The 23,854-nt window shown below is 39.2% G+C and overlaps 1 protein-coding gene across 1 annotated transcript; it reads left to right on the top strand.

Annotated features, from left to right (window-relative positions):
* Positions 1–30: 30 nt before the first annotated feature.
* Positions 31–23,139, top strand: RAB12 (RAB12, member RAS oncogene family). The gene is made up of 6 exons (XM_042894110.1): positions 31–283; positions 12,755–12,815; positions 19,755–19,893; positions 20,465–20,554; positions 21,300–21,404; positions 21,915–23,139. Exons 1-6 carry the CDS (start codon positions 40–42, stop codon positions 22,026–22,028), a joined length of 753 nt encoding a protein of 250 aa, XP_042750044.1. The 5' UTR covers positions 31–39; the 3' UTR covers positions 22,029–23,139.
* Positions 23,140–23,854: the final 715 nt, after the last annotated feature.

Genomic DNA, 23,854 nt, shown 5'->3' with positions numbered 1-23,854 from the left:
GGGGAGCGCGGCGCCGGCGCGGCGCCGCATGCGGCGCTGATGGAGCCGGGCTCGGGGCTGGCGCAGCGTAGGGCGGGGGGCGGCGGGCTGGAGCTCGGGGCGGGCTCGGCGGGGGGGTCGCCGGCTCTGTCCGGGGGGCAGGCCCGCCGCAGGAAGCAGCCGCCGCGGCCCGCCGACTTCAAGCTGCAGGTGATCATCATCGGCTCGCGAGGGGTGGGCAAGACCAGCCTGATGGAGCGCTTCACCGACGACACCTTCTGCGAGGCCTGCAAGTCCACCGTGGGTAAGGCAGCCCTCCGACCGCGCCGCGTTGTCCTTGCCGGGCTCTCGTGGTGTAAACGCGGCCCGGCCGGGCCCCCCTCCCCGTGTGCCGCCCGGGCCGTCCAATTCCTCCTGCCGTGCGCGGCGGGTGCCCGGGGTCCCGAGGCCTGTCCGAGGGGCGGGTGGTACAGCGTGGAGTTGTGAGGACAGCCCTTGTGCGCAACTTCCCAGCGCGCCGCGGGATGGGGGCGGAGGGCATAGTTTTACCCGGGTCTGGCGCGAGGGGGGGGGGCTTTGGTGTCCTCTTTCGTTCTTATGTGTTTGAACAGTGAAACGGCCATAAACTTGAGCGTAGGAAGTTCCGCACCAACATGCGAAGGAACTTCTTCACAGTGAGGGTGACGGAGCACTGGAACAGGCTGCCCAGGGAGGTTGTGGAGTCTCCTTCTCTGGAGATATTCAGGACCCACCTGGACGCCTGCCTGTGCAGCCTGCTGTAGAGAGTCTGTTTTGTTGGGGGGTTGGATTCGATGATCTCTAGAGGTCCCTTCCAGCCCCTGTGATTTTGTGATATTTTTTAAAGTGTTAGGGGTGGCTGGTAAAACAGGTCGTTGTGCTGAAGCCTGAGGTAGTACAGAATTATTCCAGGAGCTGAAGAGTTCTGCGGTGTGTGCTGAACATCACTGATGGGACTTCAAGTGCTGCTCCACACCCAGCCCGACTAACACCAGATCCCTGCTGCCCGGAAACCCTCCTCAGTGTTACATGTGAGGATGCTGATGTTTTGTTTGGTGAAGAGCACCTCCTGAGCGTGTTTTGCTCCTCATTCGACAAACTGGGGGTCTGCTCCCCAGCTTTGTACAGCAGCATCTTGTTCATGGGTTAGTCAGCGGTGCTTTGAGGTGGCTTAATGCCTGCTGTGCTTTGATGTGTGGATGCATAAGGGGAGAAAAACGAGCTGGTGCGTTATTACAGACCTGTTCGGAATGCTTAGGTCCTGCAGCAAAGCGGTTGTTAAATCTGTGTCATTGTAAAATGAGCGTGTGTAGCTAAGTTGTAGCTTGAAATGTGAAGAAACCTATAGCATCTGATGGAAAAGGGTGGTGTTGTCTTTTGGAAACTAAGACTCTATTCTCCAAGCCCATCCTTCTGTGACAGAACAATAGAGTTACTATTGTTTGTTTTTTTGGTGTTTTGTGAGTTTTTATACCTATTTTTTCCCCAGGTCTTCTAAAAATCCAGCTCTGATAGTGCTGTGGCTTTTCCTCTGAGCATCCTGTTAGTACTGATATTTTTAAGTTGGTAACTTAACTTTTTTTACTTCCAAAAAGTCAGAAACAATCCTGAAGTGATATGTTGTTGTAGTGAAGAAATGCTGATAACTTTTGTAGATGGACCAATTTGATTTGACATACAGTAAGCTAGAGAAGTAGAATTGGCAGTGAAATGTCTCTTTACAAATTCTCTGTGACTGGGTTGCTTTGAACTCATGCATCTTTGGGATGACCTACATTTAGCATTCCTTTCAGGCTGGGCTGCTCTCCTTTAGCTAGGTTAGTTTCCTGATGTGAATCCTGAGAAGTAAGAGGAGGTGCCCTAGGCCCCAGTCCAGACTTCCAGTCTGGTGCCTTGTAAGCACACTGATTTCCTAGATAACCAAGGCAGTGACTGAAGCAGAAAGCTTCCTTATTTCACAAAAGACAGGAAATAAATGGTGGTATGCTGCTAGACAGAGGATTACGTAATGTTTGATGTATGAAGTGTGCCAACATAAAGCAGCATAGGGGAATCAGCTTGTGCCAAAATACATGTAGAAACTTGACAGTAATGGCATTCTTTCAAGGTCTTCTGACTGAAGTTGATAGCTGTTGAGATTCCCACAGATCCTTCAGCTGCTAAGTGAAAGATCTTCTCACTGTTGTGACTGAAAGCTTGCACCTCTGCTATTTACATGTTATGTAGAAGGAAAATAATCTGCAGTCAAAAATGATCAGGGGTCAGAGTTTGCACAGTTCAAATAATACACTCTTCCCACATAACTGCTTTCTGAAGTGATTTTTTTTGAGAGTTATAAGTGAAGAGTGTTTTGAAACATGATTTGAGACAGTGTGACTAATGCAATTTCAGAGGAAGCAATACGAAGCTAATATACCTTGAAATTAAATTTGAAAAGACGGTATAAGGATACAACAACAATTAAAAATTGCTGTATCTGCTTATATTAGGGAGATGCAGCTGGGAATGCATATAATTATCTTATCTGGATACTGGCAGCCTCTACCTTCTTTTTATAATAAACCTGTGAAAGTGTAGGCCAAACAGAACAACATATGGCACCTTAACCTCTTGTATGGAAGTGTACAGGCTGCTCAGAGGTCTTCTCTGACAGTGGAAGAATTGCAAATGTCCAAAACTTTGCATGCCCAAAGCTTATTGCAAGAGCCTGGCTGACTTCTGTCCCCAGCTGCTGTTTAGGTTATTAGTGGGATGTCACTGAGTGTTTCTACATAAACAGAGAGATGTGGATTCAATTAAGAAATATTCAGCATTGTAATGTTAATTTACAAATACTACATTGCCAGATTTTATTACAGAATTTAACAAGCACACCAACGTGTCTTCTGTCTCATCTCAAAACACCGAAGTTCTTTGAAAGTGTTCAAAAATAGCTTGGCAGATTTCAGCACATTATTCATAACCGCACACGATGTGCTGTTGATCTAAAATTCTTTTGATGTATTTATTTTGGGCATTAAGTTGCACAGAATATTGTGTCTCCTTAATCTGCTGTTTACATCGCACTGAGAATACTCAGTGCACTCAAATATTTACTGATCTTTGCACACTGGTGTCACATGAGAAATAGATTTTGCTGTTCATGGTTTTATGTGCTAGGTTTGGATGTTTGTTCTTATTATTAGGTTATAACTTATTTTTATTACTGGTTTGGACATGGGCATTTTCTTTAGAAATGTTCCCCCTGTAGCTACAGTGACGTAAAATTACTCATTTACACCGGTGTTAAATCCAAGGTAGTTAAGGTAATTCCTTTTCCATGATGGTAGAATTCCTATGTGAGGGTAATGTTGGCATCGTTAATTAATTTTGTCAACAAATGTTTATATACATTTTATTTTAAAATAAAAATTGCTTTCTGATTGTGATGCTGTACGTGGCCTCCACACACCTGTATTTTTCACAGAAGAGCAGGATTAGAACTGTTGCTAGGGTGCTTTTCAGACTCCTAACAAAGCAAAACAAGTATGTCAAATGAATGAGAGTGATCTTTCCAAAAGTAGTGTGCAAATATTCATTGCTGTGGTTGCGAGAAGGCTTTAAAGTGGTCAGGAGAGGAGGAGTCCTTGGCTTTCCTTTTTCCTCCTGCCATATCATCCCAAAAGTAGCTCTTATTCCTGAAGAAATAAATCTGTGCATCCAGATCTCCATAGTGATGTTATTATAGTTATTAACATTTAAAAATTATAATAAAGAGTCCTCTTTATTTTTCAAAGGCCTCTGTACTCCAGCTGCTGTCCCATCCGTATCTCAGTCTGTTCATTGCCAGTCCTTCTGCTGTTTCTGTGACAGATCTACTAAACTCATGTGCTCAGCATTGTTTCCTAGCCAGCGAAGCATTATGCTTCCTTCATGCTTTTCATCTCAGGACCTGAGGTTCCTGCTCATCCAAAGAGGCGGCCCTGCACTGACTCACTGCTCAGCCAGCCACCTCTCCTGCTCCTCCACCTCAAGCTGAGCTCCTCCACTCGTCTTTCACGTGCTGGTCTATGTAAGATTTCTGAGGCCCAGTATCATCCATCCTGCAGCTCTTTTTCCATCATGAAGGCATCCCAGGAAAGAGGCCTTGCCTACCATAGTGCAAGAGCTGAGGTGGGTCTGCAGGCTCGTGGCCAGCTGTTCTTGGGACACTACACCACCATTTGAAGCAAATGCCAAAGCCTCCTTCAGGCCTGATTTACAAGGAAAATCATAGGTGGAGCTACTCAGCTGAGTTTGTAATGGGGATGTGTTGTTGTGGATCAGGGTGGGAGCACTGTGATCCCTTTTGGACTAATTGTAGCCTGTGGGCAAGCAAATGTGATGTGGGGAAAGATCCCTTTGGCTTCACAAATGCTCTTTGGCGTTGATTCCCTTTGCTTTAATATACTGTGAAATGGAATGTTGGCCTGTGTTGGGAGCTCACTAGATTTACAGAGCTCCATAGCTTTTTCTTCCAAGTAGTCCATTTCCTGTTAATTCTTTCTAAAATATGCATGTAAAGTACTTAACTTCCAACAAATAGGCAATAGTAATAGTGAAAACTTTGGATTTAACTTCATCAGACCAACTTTAAATAAGGCAACTTCTGTTTTTAATATGTATATGTGATATGCAGATATATACATATATGTATGTATTTATGTTTCGGTTTCCTGTCACAATTCAACCTCTTTTTTCATTGTCTTTGGACTAACAATATAAATGTTAGGTTTCATTCCCATAAGCTTTTCCTATAATACTAATTATATTTGTCTTACACTCTTTCTGACAAATGTAACTCATTTCAGTTTTTCTGTGAAGTTTTGTTTTGCCTTCCATAAGATGGCACTAAAAACTTATTTGTCATGGAGAGGAGAAAAGGGTAGAAGTAAATATCTTTGGCTTTTCCATGTCATAATAAAAGTAGCAGTCAGCCTTCTGTTGGCTTTATACTCAAAATCTGCTCTGTACTCAGGCTGAGAAATCTTTGCTGCACATAAAAAAAAAAAAAAGGAAGGAAGGAAGGAAGTTCCGGCCAACAGTACTAGGTATTTATGTGAGAAATAGCCCTCGTCTTCATTTGTTCAAGATATTAATACATACTTATTTTTATTTATTGGCTTTTTGACTACTGTAGATTAGCACAAATAAAGCTTAACAAATATTTTGGTGATGCCGTGCCGCAGTAGTTTGAAAGTACAAACAGTGTAGAGCAGGAGGCTGTGCTTTGCCTAGAAAGCAGTTTGACCTTACACAAAACCTTGAGATAACTGGGAAGCATGTAGGAACTTGCATTGTTTGTTGTCGGTTCTGAAACCATGAGTTCAGGCAACACAGCTTTGAGCAGAAGCCTGTGCTCTTTGGAGACTGCCTTTTACCATTAGTACTGTTGTCACTTGTAATTGACACTGGAGACCACAACTGAAAGAACCTATCAATAGCTGTTGGCTCAGTATTTGTCAACTAAGCATATTGTACAGCTTTGGTGTAGTCAGCAAGTATTTTCCATGCATAATTATTTGAGCCCTCATAAGGTAACAAATCTGTGTTTTAGTATAGGAAAATGTAGTGGGGAGATGCTGTAAATGGCCAGGGTTTGGGAACAGGGCTTTGGGGAGGGCTGTTTTTACTTTTTATTTTTGAATTGCCAAGAGCTTGTGAAGATGCGTAAATTTGAAATTGACTTTGTATTCCTCATTTATAAACCAACTGCTAGCCTAGAGTGAGGGAAATATTTGGGTTCTGTCAAGACAGTAGAGCTATCTGAATATCTTACAGTGTGTTGTCAATGCACGCATGAGAATATATGCAAGTACACCAACAGACAGCATGAAGAGCCCACTTGAATGGTGTCAGATGTGGAGTTTCATTTGTAAGGAGAGTGGAATGCAGCTGTCAAACTCAGTCTGGGCCGTGAACAGCTGAGAGTGTCAGAAGCAAAAAATAAAAATAGGGGGCATATGATTCTCAGTTGTGGACTTCAATATTTCTTTCTGAAAGTTGTGCACTTAGATAGATGTTCATTTGATGACATGTACCCTTTGCAGAATGCTTGTGTTTTTAGCTGACCTGTAAAATAGAAGAGAATCTATAGAGTGCCCTTCATTGCAAAAACCTTAAATCTCTGTGAAGCTTGTTCACCTGGCTGCCCTTGAACAGGAGGGAGGATTAATATTCCCACTTGTTAAGACTGCAACTATGTAACAACACGTAGCAACACTTCTACCATTTATTTCTTCTAATCCAAGGAATGAAAAACTTGGTCCTCAAATCAGAATGCTGTGTTCAGTCTCATTTTGGAATAGTTCCTGCCTTCTTAATAGTAGGATTCTGTCATTAAATTTCTTTGGCATTCAGTTTTCCTTTCAGGTCAGGTCATTGTAGACCACTAGCCCACCGTGTTTGTCAGTTCGGTAGGCAGTGTTGCAAATGCCTCGTCTTCAAGAAGGCCCAGAGTATCTTATTCATTCCATTCTGCCTTTCACCTCGTTCTGTTTGTCAAAAATTTGGTCCATGCTTTGAAGTCAGCTCTGTAAATAGATTAGAGGTTTCGCTCTGAAAGACTTCTCATTCTCACAGATGGTAAAATTATAAGGAAATAACTTCCTCCATTTTCATTGTTTGGAAATGCTGAGTAACTCAGACTTTCTTAAGCGTGCATCAGGCATTCAAAGATCATTGTTGACTTTCTAAAAATTCGTATAATTGCACCTTTAAAGTTTAGCCACTGCATATACGTAACCAATTCTTTTTTTCTGATGTCGGTGTGTCTGTTTTGCTTTGGTCTGTGGCACAGTTGCCAGCAGAGTTACGTGTGTGCTTTTATTTTAGGCAAGCGGTCTCAAGTTTCTGCATGTTAATTGTTCTAGAATTACACTTCAGAGCCATGTGAGCAACGTGCTTTACCTGCCCCCAAAATAATCCCCAAACTGGCTCATAGGTGACTAACACGTAATGCTTCCAAATCTCTACATGTATAATGTGAGGTTTGAAAGAAGTATTTCCGCTTTGGTGGTTCTTAAAATTACCTGTGTGTCTTGAAACTTCAATTAAAAGCTGCTTTACTTTTTCCTTCAAATAACTTTGGTAACCTTATTCTACCTCCAGGCCCATGTACTGTACTCTTCTTTGTATATTTTTTCCCCACAGATAAATGGTAGAGATTGATAGCAAAACCAGTGTGCATCTTTTCCTTGACTTCAGCAGTTCTGTATTACTGTCGTTTCTATTAATTCCCGTATTGCAATCAATATTTAGTTACAGATGAGGACTGTCTTATAGCAGATGCTGTGCAAGCTGGTAGCAGAGCTGGATCTTACCTCTAGAAACACAGTCATCAACTGTTGCGGAAGGAAGAAAACTTCTCTGTAATGCTGTTGATGTCCAAAGTAAACAAATGGTCCCAGCCTTTGAATTTTAAGTCCATTCTAATGATCAATTAGTATGCAAACTCTGAATTTTTAAACTGTGTCTCTTCAAATACAGTCTGATTATTTTTCACTGATTGCATTGCTTTGCTGGGAATAGCTAATAGGCCTCTGAAAATTCAATCTATTGGAATTGATTTTAGCTGTAGGGGTTCTGTGTGCTCTATTTGCATTTGTTTTCCCAGCTCCTGCCTGAACTTTGTAATTGGGAAGTCTTGGCCTGTTAAGGTCACTCCTTATGAACAAAACAGCTTCCACTTCCTTTTTTTGCCACTTAGGGGAGAAAAAAATTGAAAGCAATGATGGAGAATGAGGAGTAAGAAGCTTCTTCCCAATGCGTTTTATTTCTAGACAAATTATTTTACAGAAAGAAAACAGACACAGCTGTATGTGTTTCAGTGTATGCTTTAGTAGATTTCTTCCTGCAAACAGGAGTGAGAAGTAGTTTATATATTATAACCTATTTTGGGCTACACTTCATTTGCACTGGATTTGTTTTCAGTCTGGAACAGCCTCCAGTTTAGTGCAGTGACAAGATACGTCGCTCAGGCTGACTTGCCCTTATCTAGAACTTCATTAGTGCACTTCTATTTTGAGTGCCCGTTCCCTTTCTTTTAGGGCTGTTTGTTTTGGAAAGGAGTGCAGACAGTTTGCTTAGCTGTTTGTTGCATAGACTTCTTCAAAATAAAGGAAACAAACCTCTCTAATTGCCTTGTAGTCCAGTAGCCCTTTATTTTTCCTGGAAAACTATTGTTTCAGTTGAGTACACATTGAAGTAGGTGCTCTTGTTTGCGTGAAGTATATTTTTAATCTAAAGCTCTCGTGCTTTCACAACAAAAGCAGTGTGCTTTGTAGAACTTATAGAAGTACTGAATTAATAATATTATCTTCAGCGTGCCATGTAATTGCTACTGTACTTAATGCCTTGCTCAACATCGCTCCAGCTAGGGGTGGGGGAACAGGCTTACCTGCAGTTTGGTGGTAGAGCAAGCTGTATCAGGGTATTTCAAAATGCTTCATAGATACCAAATCATAAACTCAAAGTTGAGTTTGGGATATATGTTTGTGTGCTTTTTTTTAATTAACTCTTAAAGACGTGTGGGATATGTGTTAGGATTCCTGAGAAAGGCTGTGCCAGAGAAAAAACAATCGTGGCAGAATCTGACATCCAAAATGAGCAGTTTTAATTCATGCAGAGGAGACGGCCAGGATTCACATGTGCCCTGAATGTAGTCATAGTGGAAGAACTGAATGCATGGCTTGCCAGTGGTATGTGTAAGATTACCATGGAGGGAGGGAAGGTGGTGGCCAGCCTTCTGGTTCCCCTCCTGTTGCTGTGTCCTGGCAAAGGACACAACACTTGAGAGTAACCATAAACGTGTACCTGCTGGCTCTGCTGGGTGCATTTGATAACTTGCTGTCAATAAAATCATAGTAGTCGTTTAAATGCAAACTATTTAATGTGAAAATCAGCCTTGGTTTGCCATTGGAGAGAGCCTTTTACAATCCTTTATTTTTATAAGGTGTGTTGTTCAGATTTAATGCAGTTGTCAACAGCAATTATTGATTCCTCGGTTTTATTGAACTATGAATGAATAAAGCCACATACTGGATGCTGTTCGTGTAATTAGGGACAGAAGGTGCCTGGGTGGCTTGTTTGTATTAACTGTTGCTGACATCTTTGCAGGGACTGTCTGCCATCGCTGGGCTATGTGCTGTATGGCTGTGCTGGTAGGGTGTTACGCCAGGCCTGTCTGTCACTGATCATGTTCAGGCACAGCACTGAACAGCACACAGCTTCGAGACTGCAGCAGCCTCTGGCAGGACTGAACGCAAATGGAACAAATGCCCACGTTTGTTAAACTTGGAATTGGAGTGGGAGACTACAGCAGTTGGTCCAAATCAAGTGTTCTGCAACTATAGCTATAAGAACACATAAGACTGCTCTTTATGCTCAGTTTACGTGAATGGATAGATCCACTTGTCTACCTCTTGTCATGTGTGACTAACAAGTATTTGTTATCTGCGGTAGTTGGAAGCATTTGCTTCCTAATTTGCTTCCTGAGACTCCTTGATAGGCTTTCCTCGTGTTTTTACTACCTGGAGAAGTTATATGGATGGCAAAACTTGGTTTGTTGACTTTAGTTAGGCTATTTATTTCATTGAACTTTTTCTTAAGGTGGTGTTAGAAATTGAAGTGGAAAAGAAATGTTGGTTTACTAATTTGTATGTAAAATCAAAGTATAACCTTTGACTGGTCAGTGGTGATACACAGTAATGAAACCTGACAGGCTTTGGAATTTGTTTCTTCGTTTGCAAGAGAACAGTTGCCAGTATTTTTCCTCCACTGTTGGCAGACACTAAACTTTTGGAATTGTGTTGTTGCTTGCAGAGCATTACTAATTATAAAAATTGGTTGAGCAACCTTTTAGCTCTGGCAAGCTATCTGATTGAAGTGTTAGGTGATTCAAAGTGTTTTATAGAACAATCCACCTCTCCAAAACTTACTATTTTGCATAGTTTATTGCAAAGTATAACAGCAAGTAAATGTTTCAGGCTGTGACTTTAAGATTATTAACAGAACAGTTTACCTTTGGAATAAGAAGGTTGGATATTAGGAAAAAAATCCTGTCAGAAGGAGCGGTGGGCAGTGGCACAGGCTGCTCAGAGAGATGGGTGGGAGGGGTCACCAACCCTGGAGGTGTTGAAGAACCATATGGATGTGGCACTGAAGGACGTGGTTTGGGGGTATGTTGGGGATGGCTGATGGCTGGACTGGATGGTCTTAGTGGTCTTTTCCAACCTTAATGATTCTGCGATTCCAAGAATAACAGGGAAGTAGTATTTATTCTGAAACAATCCTTTTAAATTTGTCGGCATTTTTCCACTTGATTTCATTAACATATGGTCTGCCTCGTTCACAAGAAGTCCTGAGCTGAAAATTTCCTGTATTATAGCAGTTGGATTTTCTCTGTAGTGCATTATTTGTATTTAAAATAAAACGCACCTACTTTTTTGTTCCTTGGTTTTCTGAAATGACAGTATGTAAATCCCTTCCTTAAAAACTAAAAGGTTTCGCTAATGGACTTGGTGAAATTTGCATGAAATTCCCATGTGGTTTGCAATGCACGGCTTTGGGTCAGAGGTGATATAGACTTGTTTTTGTGTGACAGCAGGACAACTTCTTTAGCAGAAGCTGCATTCTCTCTGACTTCATACTCAGGTCAAGCTCCTCCGCAAGTGCAGTGGTCAACCAAAGCCAGCATCCACCTGTGCCAGCACCATACATAATGTATTCTATTAATATTTCAGTGAGAGGGACAAGGTAGATTTTTTTTTTTTTTTTTTTTAGTTTTTTAAACCTGAGTTCTCAGATGAGTAATGAATGATATAGCGTGTTGTATTCATACAGTAGTAGGACTGGGAACTTGAGGTGGTGGGGCAATTATATTGAAACTAAGGAAGGCAGAGATTTGAAACTATATTGATATTGATGATCTCCTTTGTGAATAAAGTTGCTATTGTGTTGTAGACAAGTTATGACCGTTAAGGCAAGTGTATGTTATACTTCAAATGTAATTATTTGGAGAAAAGGCATTTAGCAGTAGATACAGTTGGTGTTTTAAAGCAACCATTAAAACATTAATAACGTAGTAATGACAAGAACTGTTATTTCCCACATTTTGGATAGTAGAACAGTAGCATATCCGTTTCACTTTCTTTGACTTTTACACCAACAGCAGAAACACTGTTTTTTCAAAAGTGCTAAAGGTATTTCTTAAAACTACAATGAATAGATGTTCTGAAACTTTAATAATTCTTATACTTTTTCTTAATTTGCATATGAATACTTTAAAATTGCTGTTAAAATTACAGACTGCAACGTGTGTTGCTTTGGTTGCTGTATTGCCTGTGAACCCTGCTGAGGTGTGACTGGGACCTGGAGAAGCAGGATTGTTGTGGTGATAACCAACGCTTTTATCACTATGCAGTGCACAACTGTGAGCCATTGGTTTGAAGGCATTTTGTCGAGGGGAGTGAAGGTGAATGATCCTTCCACATATTTAGACTAGATTTCCAGCGTGAAATGTACTTTTGGTTCCATGAGACTTTGGTGCAGATGATGTAAGGGGCAAATTCAGTTCCTTCTATAGGTACTGCAGTCTGGTATAGATTCTAAGAATATTGCAAGGTTTTTACCAACAACAGACATTAGGGAAATGGTTAGTTGTTGTGAGAGGAAATGTAAATCTTCTCTTTGTGTTCACTTTTGTATCTATCCTTGGTATTCACTTGTATGTGAAAAGGCAAAAGTCTTTCCAACACAGCATGCTTCTGCACTTCTGTGTGGGTGTAAGTGTGCCAGTCTGAATGATGTTCTCTTGTCTTTTTATTTCCCTGCTTTTTTGATTTGGTACTGTCGGAAGGGATGGTGTTCAGAAGGAGGAAGTGAAGCAAAAAGATTTATACAAATGTTAACCTGCTCATTTTCGTGTACAATTTATGAGTACTGTGATATCCTAGTACACTTGTACCCTGAAATATTTTTGTGTGTGAGGTGGTATTCTTTTGTGTCTAGATATTGTTTGGCCATACTGTGTCTCTGTGTTGATTGCCAGCATTATTTTCATGGACTTGAAGTCTTTTTGTATAACAAGGTCTTTGTGGGTCTATCTTTGCTGTTTAGCTTGCATTCAAATTCTGGTTGAAATTTGGAGATGATGGTTGAAAGTACTATACGGGTATAAAAGGAATTTTTAAAGTTGTTCAAAATTGAAGCAATTTGCTCATAAACATTTGCCAGAATGAAGAATGATGGTGCTGACAAACTGCATAAACCAACTGCAATTCCAGCACTTCCACTCTGGCACCTTACAAACACTGAGCATCTGGCTTGGGTGTAGTTGTGTACTGCTCCACTTCACAGACTGGTGTGGAGGGACTGGGTTTGCTTCATGCCTCCGAGGCAGCTGTGCCATTTGAAAGTAGAGCAGGCTTGTCCTTCACAGTCAATGTGAATAAGGGAGAAACAACCAACCATGCCTGTTGTTTTACTGTTGTGTTGGGTTCACCTGCTGCTGGAACTATTGCACAAAGTGGAAAGTTTATGTTGTGATGATACCAAATCAGGTGGCTCACAAACTATACAGCTGTAGACAAATCCATGTGATGATCTTGCCTGTTGCAAACCTGTTAAAAGTTTATTTAAAAAAAAAAAAAAACCTATCCAAAAATGATAGTAATAATTTACACCCTCATTACTTTTGCTTCTTATTTCTACTTTTCTGTTTACTGTATTTTATTTATAGGTGTTGATTTTAAAATCAAAACAGTAGAGCTAAGAGGAAAGAAAATTAGATTACAAATCTGGTAAGTAAAACAAATGTGCAACCAGCAGTATGTTTTAATTTTTATGTTATAGCATGAATCAATATGCTTGTCTAATACTATTAACTGTTATAAGCTGGTTTAGCTCTTAGACTTTTGTTTCTCTCCTCCATTCTCACCTGACTTAAGCAAAACCAAATAGCTCTTAGGTTTTTGTGAGGATAAAGGAGGAGAAAGATGGTTAGAAGTAGTGCATGAGTGTAATTACTGAAATATTAATGCATCACAGAGATCTCAAGGACTTTTTTCTGGAAGTGTGAAATCATCCATACAAGAAATAGGAGTTCAACAAACAAAAGAAAGTGACCATGTTAAATAGACATAGTTAGATTTTTATATTCTGGACTGTTCTAAACTGACTTGCTACAAAAGCAATTATAAGGCAGCCATAAAATACTTCCTAAACTATTTTCTGAAACTTGATGTAGACTGTGCTGTTTCCTTGACACTGTGGTAAATTACTTAAAAGTGAAGTGCTTTCAAGACTAAGCAAATTATACCCCCTACAACAGCACTGAGACAGAAAATGATCTCATACAACCAAGACAGTATACATTAACTAGAAACAATGTTCTGCTGCAGAAAGCTTGATGTCTAAGCTAAGCTTTTCTGTTCTAGAGTAGGATACATGTTTCCTCATAACGATTTCCCATGCTAATGATAGAATTTGAATTGTTTAGGACTTATTGAGTTTATGTGCTCCTTTGTTTTGCAGAGTTGTCTAATACATAAACATTGTTTTGAGAGAATAAACCAGCTATGTTAATATGCGTTAATCTTACGTACTACTATGTAGAAGCTTAGCTTTGGTTGATTAACAGTGCTTGGTGCATAATTGGCATTGTAGTTAAGCTGATATAGCTGCTAACAATCTCTAGAGGGGGGGAAAGAGCTCTGAACTCTGAGACACTTTTGGGATAATCTGGTGATTTCTCATTCTTAACTACATGGGTGCAGTGAATTCAGCTTACTAACTCCTCTTGGCAGGTCACCATCAGCTGTTTGTCACACCATGTGTCTGTCTTGCCTCCCTCTGAGTTAACTGCTACATCATCTTTGGTATCATCAGTCACCTAACACTTGAATGTTATTGGCATGTCTTCATCCATCATGTGTCCCTGCTTGGAAACCTATGACCACAAGGCTGGCAGTTGAGCCAGCAGTTGCTAGCCAGGGTCTGCTGAAGCTGACAGAGGTAACAGAAGTTTTTTGATAAGGAGATGCTACAATATGCCTAACTTAAAATTTTGCTATGAAATATGCTGAGCTTGACAATCAACTTTTTTCATGTTGAATAAATACTTTTTAAGAGATGTTTAGCTGGAAAAGAGATGCTTAAACCATTATTTTCCACATATTGAGAATATGCTCATAGGACATAGGAAACTTTTTAAACTAAAAATTGATAAGTGCTAAAAAAATGTGACCAATAATCCTGTGCAAAGACATGCTAAAACAGTGAATAAAACACATTATAAAGAAGAAGATATGTTAACAACCAGGAGTACAATATCCAGCTCCCAAATGTCACTCTCTCTTCAAAAACTGCTGTTAAAATGCTGCTTTTATGGATTACACTGAAAACTGTCATGGCGTGCTTGTAAAGTTTTTGAAAAGCAATTAAATGACCATCACTTTCACTCATTTATTTTGAAGCATTGTTGTATGTGTTGTTGGGCCTATTTATTCTTTTTGTACCTTCAGTTGTTAGATGAAAACAGGAAAACAATTTACAAAGTCAACCACTTAAAGTTTTAAAATGCCAACTTAAGTCGTGTGGTTGATCCTACTTCTACCTGTGTGGAGGCGTTGAGACAAGATTGCCTCATGCTTCCTGGTGGTCTTGTAAAGATTGCAGTAATTACTACAAAACCCTGTATTTTGAACAAATGAACAATTAAAGGAACAAATCATTTCTAAAATGTGTTTGATTCCTGAAAATGGCTAAGGTTGCATTTTGAAGCATCCGAGCTTGGTTATTTTTTCAGTCATTGGTAATTCTACTTGAGAAATCAAACAAGAATGGTTGTTCATTTGTTTCTGTTTTTTTCAATACCAGACTGGGCTTTCAGTGGAGACTTGACTTCTGTCTTTGCTGACTGCTCTGCCAGCAGTGTTTTCCAGAGACCTCTGCCAATTCTATTTATGAAAAAACAGCAGAGAACTATACTGAATGTATCAGTCAGTGATTTTTCTTTTGAAAGTATCTCTCACCTGGTTGCTGTTATTAGAGTAGCACACAAATCAGACTTTCTCCGTATTGCTTTTGCAGTGAGATATTGTATGCTTGAGGATCAAAGAGGCTTCCGTTGTTAGGATAGCACTGCTACCTTCAACCTGTTTCCTTGACTTTTAGTCACGAAACAACCTCCTGCTCCTTGGAAGATGGCACAGTAGAGCAGCACTGAGAATGCTCAGTAGCGTTTATTTTCCCCGCGCACCCCCCACCCCCCAGCGCAGTAGCAGTGACCCTGGAGCTGGCAGTTCTTGGCTGAAACAAGCTCATATATTCTGTAGTGTCTGTTGCAGTTATGCAGTGGGTAAAGTAACTGAGCAGTTAGCCTGATGATCAGAGTGTATCTGAGCATCTCTGCTTTAGTGCTGTCTCAGAGCCAGACCAGATGATAGGAATCCCACTGTCTTGCTTTGGAGCATAAATGTATCAGGAGGACGGTGGGATCTGACTGTGCCCTGTCACTTGAGGAATCTCAGCATTTAGCTGAATTAAAAAGCACCCAGGTCAGGCTTCCAGTCTGCAGGTCCCCAGCTGCTGGAGGCAGTGGTGCCCTGCTGCTGTGCCCGGTGCCCTGCTTGGGTGACCAAAGAGGCTGCTGACACCTGGCAAAAAATCTGGGATTTGCTTCTGAAAGTTGTTTGAACTGCTTTCTCTTTAAAAGTTGTGATGCTGCCAGCCCAAGGTTTTCTATAGGCTGTAGTGCTGGAAATTGAGACAGGGAGTAATGTAAGGAAAGCATTACCTGTCCTGAAATGTAACAGAATGTAGTTCTGAAATGTTAGTAGCTCTGACATAAACTATTTCATGTAATAAAAAATTGCAAATGGCTTTGATTTTTTGTTTTGTTTTGTTTTAATGGGAAGGAAAGCTCAGCATAACAAGTAGAATTAATCCCAAAATGACTTAATTTTTTTTTTAATGTCTCCAAGTACCATAAAAGCACAAAGCAAGTGCAAATGTTCAATTGTTAAATTTTTTATTTCTGTTTAAAAATACATTTCCTCCCTATTGCCACTTCACTCTACCACTCATAAAAAATGAATTTAACTTTAGAGCCAGTGACAGTTTTGAGTCTGTATGTGTATTATACAGTCTGAGAATACAGCAAGTCAACACCTGAAAAAAGGATTTGTGTCGTGGTGGTGGTGTTTTTTAATTTGCATTTGTTTGGTGTAATGTTTGTCTGTATTTTCGGAGTGATGTCTAGTTTCTGTTAATGATGCAGGAAATTGCAGGTTGTAGTTGGTGAAGGAGACATAGGCTGAATGTTTATAATTACCATTTGGAAATAGCAGGACTTTTTCCATTAAAGCAAGTTCTTGGAAAAATCAGTAAAAGGAAACTTGTTTTAGTATTTAAAAAAGAAGTCATCTGTTGTGTTTTCTCAGAGATGCAAATTCATTGATGAGGTAGTAGTTAATTGTTTGGACTTCTGGAGTTCGAATGAAGTTGAACTGCCTTATAGTATTATGTTGATTCTTGCAAGAGAAATAAGGAACTAGCAGCATTAGCATTGCACACAAGATCCATGAAGTTGCATACTGTTAGTGCAGTTAAATAATGCTCCTCTCACAGCTTTCCAGTGGTCCTTCCGAGAGCTGTCTTCACTTAAGTGTTCCCACTGTGGGAGAGTAATACAGTTGACAATAGTGTAACAAACTTAATTTCTCCAGTACAGCACATGAAAGGAAGACATTTTTTGATGGATATGCTTTTAACATTAGCTCTACTTTAGGCTTGTTATTTTTTTCCTTCCTGCTGGAAGAATTTGCCACACATTTTTATAAAAATAGACCATAGCTCCTTGTGCAAGATAAGTTTCCCTATGTAAGATCAACTAGATACTCAGTGGCAGCTTATTTAGCTAGTTTGAGGTTGCTGATTATTGCTTATTTTAGAGATAATTTTCCAATTTCCTCCTTACTACTTGAAGGATAATGCACTGTTATTGTAATATTAAAGACCATGAATTCAGCTTATTTTCTTCCAGTTTTTGAAGGAAATGGGTATTATCAGATCATGCTTACAATCAGAAACCTTTTGTCTGGTTTCATTTAAATTTCCTGCAGCAGGGGATGCACTGGTTACACAAAGCATGTGGACATTGTGATTATCAAAGCAAGGCAGAAAAAGTCAGCCATAATTCACCATGATTAGAGTGACTGGCAGGTGACAATTGGTGGCCATCTGTTCATTGAACATATAGTGGGGTTTTTGAATGATCTACACAAAGAGGAGTGCAGGACCTGAGGGTATTTTAAGAACCCGAGGTTGTTGTGAGATGAGGAGAGGTTGATAATGCCAGATAGACTGGGTGATAATGCACTTAGCAGGCTTGGGGAAATGTGGGGCCGGAAGAAGCTGTAGTGGCTGAGTGTAATGTTGACTCCAGTGCTTACACATAAGTGTACCTCATGTGTTGGTTGGTCTCTTCAGAGAGAATAGTTGGATGTTAGTGTGTTTATTTCCCTTGTGTATTTTCCTAACGTTTTAACTGTGTGATCTGGTGCTTCAGAAGGGGCCCCTTTGTGATAGAATTGCTAAAAGCCCTTAACATCGACCTGTAGGCACAGTTAGCTCTGAAATGGCTCCTCTCTCTGCTCTGATACAGGCACAGAGAAGAGAGGGAAGACTGACTGGCAAAAAAAGCAGTGGTTTTCATCAGTCAGACCACAACTCGAATTGATGCATTCTTCCATATATGGGGTATGCCCTGCCAACTGCCATCTGGTTGTGTCTGTGCAGTGATAGAGCTAAAGAGATCCCATCCCTAATGCACTTGGTCGGTAGGCTGGATCAGCAGCAGGCGGCAGAGGCCGCTCTACATGGTTACAATTTTGAGAAGCCTGTTCTAAGCACTGAAGCAATGCTATCCATATGTGGAAAATCAACGGTTCATACTAGAATTTTTAAATTTTTCATGGAATGAATTTCCAAAGGTTCTGACAAAACCAAACCATCACCAAAAAAAAGTAAGGGAAGAGAAAATGAATTGCATCTTTTAAATATTACTTACATATGTGACTTCAGCTGCCAGAACTTGTATTGCTTTAATTAAAAAAACATTTCATTCATGATAAGAAAGCGACCAATTGACCATCTAAAACTGTCTGAAATACTTCTAGAGCTTGATCTCATTGAAACAGTCTACCTGTTTCACCTTCAGTAGGGTCCCAAGGGTTTGTGCAAATCCAGTTCTGAAGTTTTGAGTAGAGAATGGGATATGAATAAAAATAAAAATGTATGCAGTAGGAATTTGTTTTCTTCCACCTCCCTATCCCAAGTTCCATATCATGATGCTGCTGGCTTAGTGAAGTGTTAGTCAGTATTTTTCCACAGGTTATGAAATAGAGATCTCACATCTTTTTCTAGGAGGCAGTGTTTACTTTGTGAAATCACCTACCAAACATTTGTTGCTATCAAGTATGTTTGTGGCTATTTCAGGAGAAAGTACTTTACTTTAAAGCCTGCTTAGTTTAGGTCCTTAAAGATTTTGTGAAGAGCACGATAGGTTTGTTGTAGTTTATTCTGCTACTTGTTGTGCATAAACCTTAAAAAGGATTCTTCAGGACAATCAATGTGGCATTTTGTGAACATAACATTTTTTTTTTCTTTTTGGTAACGAGTGTTTCAGTTCTCCATTGTTAATCTCATTCCCAAGTTCATTCTTATCCTTTTGTCTAAAATGTGACTGTTGAACAGAGTTCCTTTTGAGTTTTAGGGTCCATATGCATGGGCACACATTTTTTCCCATGCACTTTGAATTTTATTTAGTCTTTTGACTTATCTTTTGGTTTACTTCGAAGTGCCATATAACTTAATATTTGCTTTTGATACCAGTCACATTTTAAGACTTAGGGTATACACCAGCTGTTGTATTAGTATAACTGCCAAAAATCTTCCGTGACAAGACTCAGTAAAAAATAACTTTGTCTTATCTGCTTTGGAATATCAACTATATAGGCATACAGTTGACATTGCTTGAAAGTAATCTCCAGTGTAAATGCACTGTGATAGAAATGCCTGCAACATTGAACGTGAGGATAGGAATGCTATTTGACCACCTCAGATTAGTAGATGTAAATGTGAAAGGCAATAATCTACTTTCAAAAGCTGTTCTATGTAGGGGTTGTTTACTTAATTTAGAAATCACTTCTTTAGAAGTGAATTCTGCCAGTAGCCTCTGCATTAGTCTTAAAAACCATAGCTGAATTTCTGTGGTTGATCCAAAAAGACTCTGAAAGTTCAAATCATAATGATCAGTGTATTGCTCATTTTATTGTTGGATGTCCAGCTGTTTTAGTTTGCTAAGCATGTATCCATTTCTTTTATTTCTTTTTTTCAGGGCTGTTTAAAAAAGAAACAACCATACACCACAAAACCAGCTTAATCTGCTGGTACATTTCCATTGAACAGCTTCATTTTCAGTTACATGTAGACCTATTTGGTGGCCTTTCTTGGTGAAGTTAGTATGGGCTAAGTAGGTCTGATATGAAAACTTTTGTAATTGAAAGTAGTGCTCCTTTTTTTTTTTTTTTTTTTTTGACATACACACAGACATTCAATTTTCAATGTAAAGTATCTAATAGGTGTGGGAGGCTGTCTTTAATGAGATAGAAACAAAGTTATTGTATACTTTGTGAATCCATGAAACGTTTGTGCCAATGTTTGCTGCTGCTTCTTAGGGACACAGCAGGTCAGGAGAGATTCAACAGCATTACCTCAGCTTATTACAGAAGTGCCAAGGGAATTATTTTGGTGTATGATATAACCAAGAAGGAAACATTTGATGATTTACCAAAATGGATGAAAATGATTGATAAGGTAGGCTCTCTTAAGTTTTTTGGGGGGTTTTTGGTGGCTTTTTTTTTTTTTCCTTCTTTGTTTTTTGGGGGGGGGGCAGGGGGGAGAATAAATTCTTTCTCAAAAGGACTAAGTACTGTGTGCTTTTAACAGCATAATTACAGGGTTATTAAACTGGAACTGCTGGTTTGCATGGGATTCTGTTAGCACGAATTCAACATTTACGTGTTCTGTTGCAAAATAATTGTCCATTCCTGCTTCCTTTGACTGAACTAGTTAGAAGTGCCAGTGGAAATCTGTAACATTATGCATTTGCCTGTGCACTGGGGAAAGAAGAAATTTTGGTCTGTGAAATAAGTCATTTTGTTCACTCCTAGGTGAACTGAAACAACTGGTTCTTAATAAAGCTTTTAAAATAATATTTAAAAATTTAAGTTGAAAATTCTTAAAATAATGTTTAGGAAGAACATTAACGTGTTAAACTGTGTAGATGTGTTTCATTATTCAGTAAAGGAATTTACTTTTTGTTTTTAATATTGTATGAAGCCTCACTTTTTTTTTTGTTTAGTTTATTAAAATATTTTACTTGCAGTATGCTTCAGAAGATGCAGAGCTTCTATTAGTTGGAAATAAACTGGACTGTGAAGTTGATCGAGAGATTACTCGACAGCAGGGAGAGAAGGTAAGAACAGGTATAAATAAATTCTAAGTTACAGATGGAAGCAAAAGTGCTGTGACATTGCTGTTGAGAGTCCATGGCTATTCTTAGTCATACTGTTGGACCTCAGGAGCATACTGAGAATGGGAATGTTTTGTCAAAATTCATAGTTTGCTTGCTTCTGTTTATACAACCCCCCAGTACACAGTAGTGTAGTGAATCCCTCTTTTTGGCATGTGAACTATGTAAAGAGATACAGTAAAGACTTGAGTCGTAAATAGAGAGATGTCCATTTAGGACGTGTTTGTGATCCTTCTTCCAGATATTGGCCTTTCAGTACTACCTTAGGATTGGCAAGAGTCCTGCTTGATTTCTTAACTCAACTTTGCTTTCAGGGTTGTTGGATTTTCGTGTTTTTCTTGATCGCAAAAGTAGTAAGGAAAATGAAAGGAGAATGTACCCTCTTGATCAGGACAAATACAAATATTTTTCTTCTGAAAAGTTCCCACTCCTTGGCAATCTGAATAATCCTTGTCAACTGAGGATATTAATTTTTCAAACTTAGGTCTAGAAAAGTGCAGAACACTTCTCCATTAAACCAAATCTAAGTGAAAATTAGCTGTATCTGACAATGTTTGCTGTACCTTAGAGATTCAGGGTAATTAATTGCATAAAAGATCAGTCACAGATTTCAGAGAAGCTTATTAAAGGCTTAATGGGGAATGTATATTTGTTGTTTTTGTTGTTATTTTACTTTTTCTTCCATCAGTTTGCACAGCAAATAACTGGGATGCGGTTCTGCGAAGCAAGTGCCAAGGACAATTTTAATGTGGATGAAATATTTCTAAAGCTTGTTGATGACATTCTGAAAAAGGTAAAATATTGAGGTGATAGTTTCTGCCCACATAAGTGGTTCATGCTTAATACTGAATCTCTGATTGTGTTTGTCGGGAGGACATAGAGATGTAAGTGCATGCAGTCAGGTGAAGTTAATATGTAGGGGGCATGGTATAGTTTGCAGTCTCTACTGCCTGCATCAGTGAATTGCTGTCTAGCTTGGTAGACATCTGCTTCTATTTGCTATGATTCCTGTTTCTTATAACTTCATATCAGCAGCTGACTATACACTTGCCTGCTTTTGTTTGCAGGCAGTTCTTTTGTATTTTGTCACGTTTTGAAAGTGATGTTTATTTTGACAGCGTTTCCCGACTTCATTGGAAAATACACTGTTAGCACAACTTGCTTGAATGTAGATCAATAATTAATAAGATCTGAAAATCCTTAGGTGTGGAGGCTTTGGCTGATAGTGACCTCTTGAAACTATCTCATTGTGCTGGGTTCTGTGCAGATGATTGTTTACAGGCGATGTTTTCTTTTCTTTAAGATGCCACTGGATGTTATAAGAAATGAGTTGTCCAACAGTATCCTGTCCCTGCAACCAGAGCCAGAAATCCCACCAGAACTGCCTCCTCCAAGGCCACATGTCCGTTGCTGTTGACTTGTTACTCCATACAGAGTGGAAAAATAGGAGTGGGAGGATAAAGAAAGTATCTGTACTACTCTGCACTACAATCATTTGGCAGTTTCTTGTTGCACTTTGTTATTCGAGTCAGAGCTACACACTAACTTGTAAATATGCAAATATGCAATCCTTTGTAGGATTCAACTATATAACATTTAATTATTGCCCTTGACCCTCACAATGATGTTTCATTCATTGCCCCAGTGTTATAAATACTGTACAGTTGGTTGAGATTTACCACACTTCCAGTTGAGGAAAAAGGAGAAGTTAAATCTATACCTATTCTTGACATAAATGTTGTAATAGTTCTTGTTATTATAAACAGGCAGGCAGAAGCTCTTCTGGTATGAAGATAAGTATATGGTGCTTTGCTGACTATTTTAAAGACAATTTTTTTTTTAAACAGAGGACTTTATGTACAAAGCTTCCATAATCAGCATTATGTTTCATTTTAATGTAGTGAAAACATTTTTGGCTGTAGCATCCTCTGCTGACTGGATTTGTTGAAAAGCTAAGTTTAATTTTTGGCAGCCTTATTTATTTTGTTTAATGCTGAACCCATCCTTTTTGTACTAAGACGTCACATCTGGTGCAAATTTGATTGCGCTGAAATTGCATCTATTTTCTGCATAAGCATAAACTTAATTGCAAGAATCAATAAGTTTCAATAAAAGAATGAAGATTATATTCAAAACTCTATAAGAAGGTATAAAAAGCAATGCTGCTGTCCTAGACAAATTCTTTAAAAAAACAGAAAGATTTTCCTGTGTTAAGGAATATATATGTGTATTTGTCTGGACATCTCTAGGGTTGGGGGGAGGGGAAATTAAGGTAAAAGAGGTTTTTCTTTCCTAATAGTAGAAATTATTCCCATCAAGCAAATACTGTGTTAGATTTTTGTCTGATAATGAATTTGTGAATTATATCTTTGGTATATCTTTTATTAAAATGCACTGTTTAGTTTAGCTGTGGTAAATCGGTAGTTACATATTTGAATAACTTGGTGTGTCCTGAATGTTTGTGGTATTGAAAAGCATTGTGGTCTTTCTAAACTAATGAAGTGCAAATAAAATTTTGTATTTATGAATGACAGTGGAACTGCACCTGTTATTAGAATGGCAAATATATCAAATCATGGGTAAAAGGTAAAATCTACGGTATGGAACAACTGCTTCTGTATTAATTTCCTTATTATTTAACTTTCTGTTTGACAGTTCCTCTAGACCTTGTTAGAAGAGCAGCAAACATTAATTGCTCACCTTGATGCTTGCTGTCTTGGGATGACCTAGCCCAGCTGATACCTCCAAACAGCCTGTGACTGCTTGTCATGTTACCTTAGCAGGTGGTTGCAAAGCTATTGATGACACTGGCAACACAAATATTAACCAGTCTTTTTCACACTACAGCTTTTCTACTTCTCATTCTCTGGTGCTGGAACCCATTTTGTCACTTTTGCCACTCTAGCTGAAACACTGACACTTAACAGTAAGTTGTACCACTGATTAAGCAGCAGTTTCTCTGCTTTGTGGAAGGAAAAAAGACGCAAAGAACTGCAGACGTTTTAAAAGATATTTTTTTAACTCCTTATTTCAGTAAGCAAGCTCTGATATTCTGAATACAATACCATGCCAGTCTTAGCACATTTTGATTTCAATTTACAGATTAAGGAAGCATGGTTGATATTTGTGCTTATGTCTTCTGCCACCTTGTGCCTAAACAGTTTGCTTTTTTAGGTAGTAAACTTATGGTTTACTATCATATTAATAAGATAAAAATCAATTTCTAAAGCACTTGTAGGATTT

Source organism: Lagopus leucura, unplaced genomic scaffold, assembly GCF_019238085.1.
Source record: "Lagopus leucura isolate 7727_CA_CO unplaced genomic scaffold, USGS_WTPT01 0-51_obj-0_obj, whole genome shotgun sequence".
Lineage (NCBI taxonomy): Eukaryota > Metazoa > Chordata > Aves > Galliformes > Phasianidae > Lagopus > Lagopus leucura.
The sequence above is the reverse complement of the archived record's forward strand: the minus strand, read 5'-3'. Positions and strand labels throughout refer to the sequence as shown.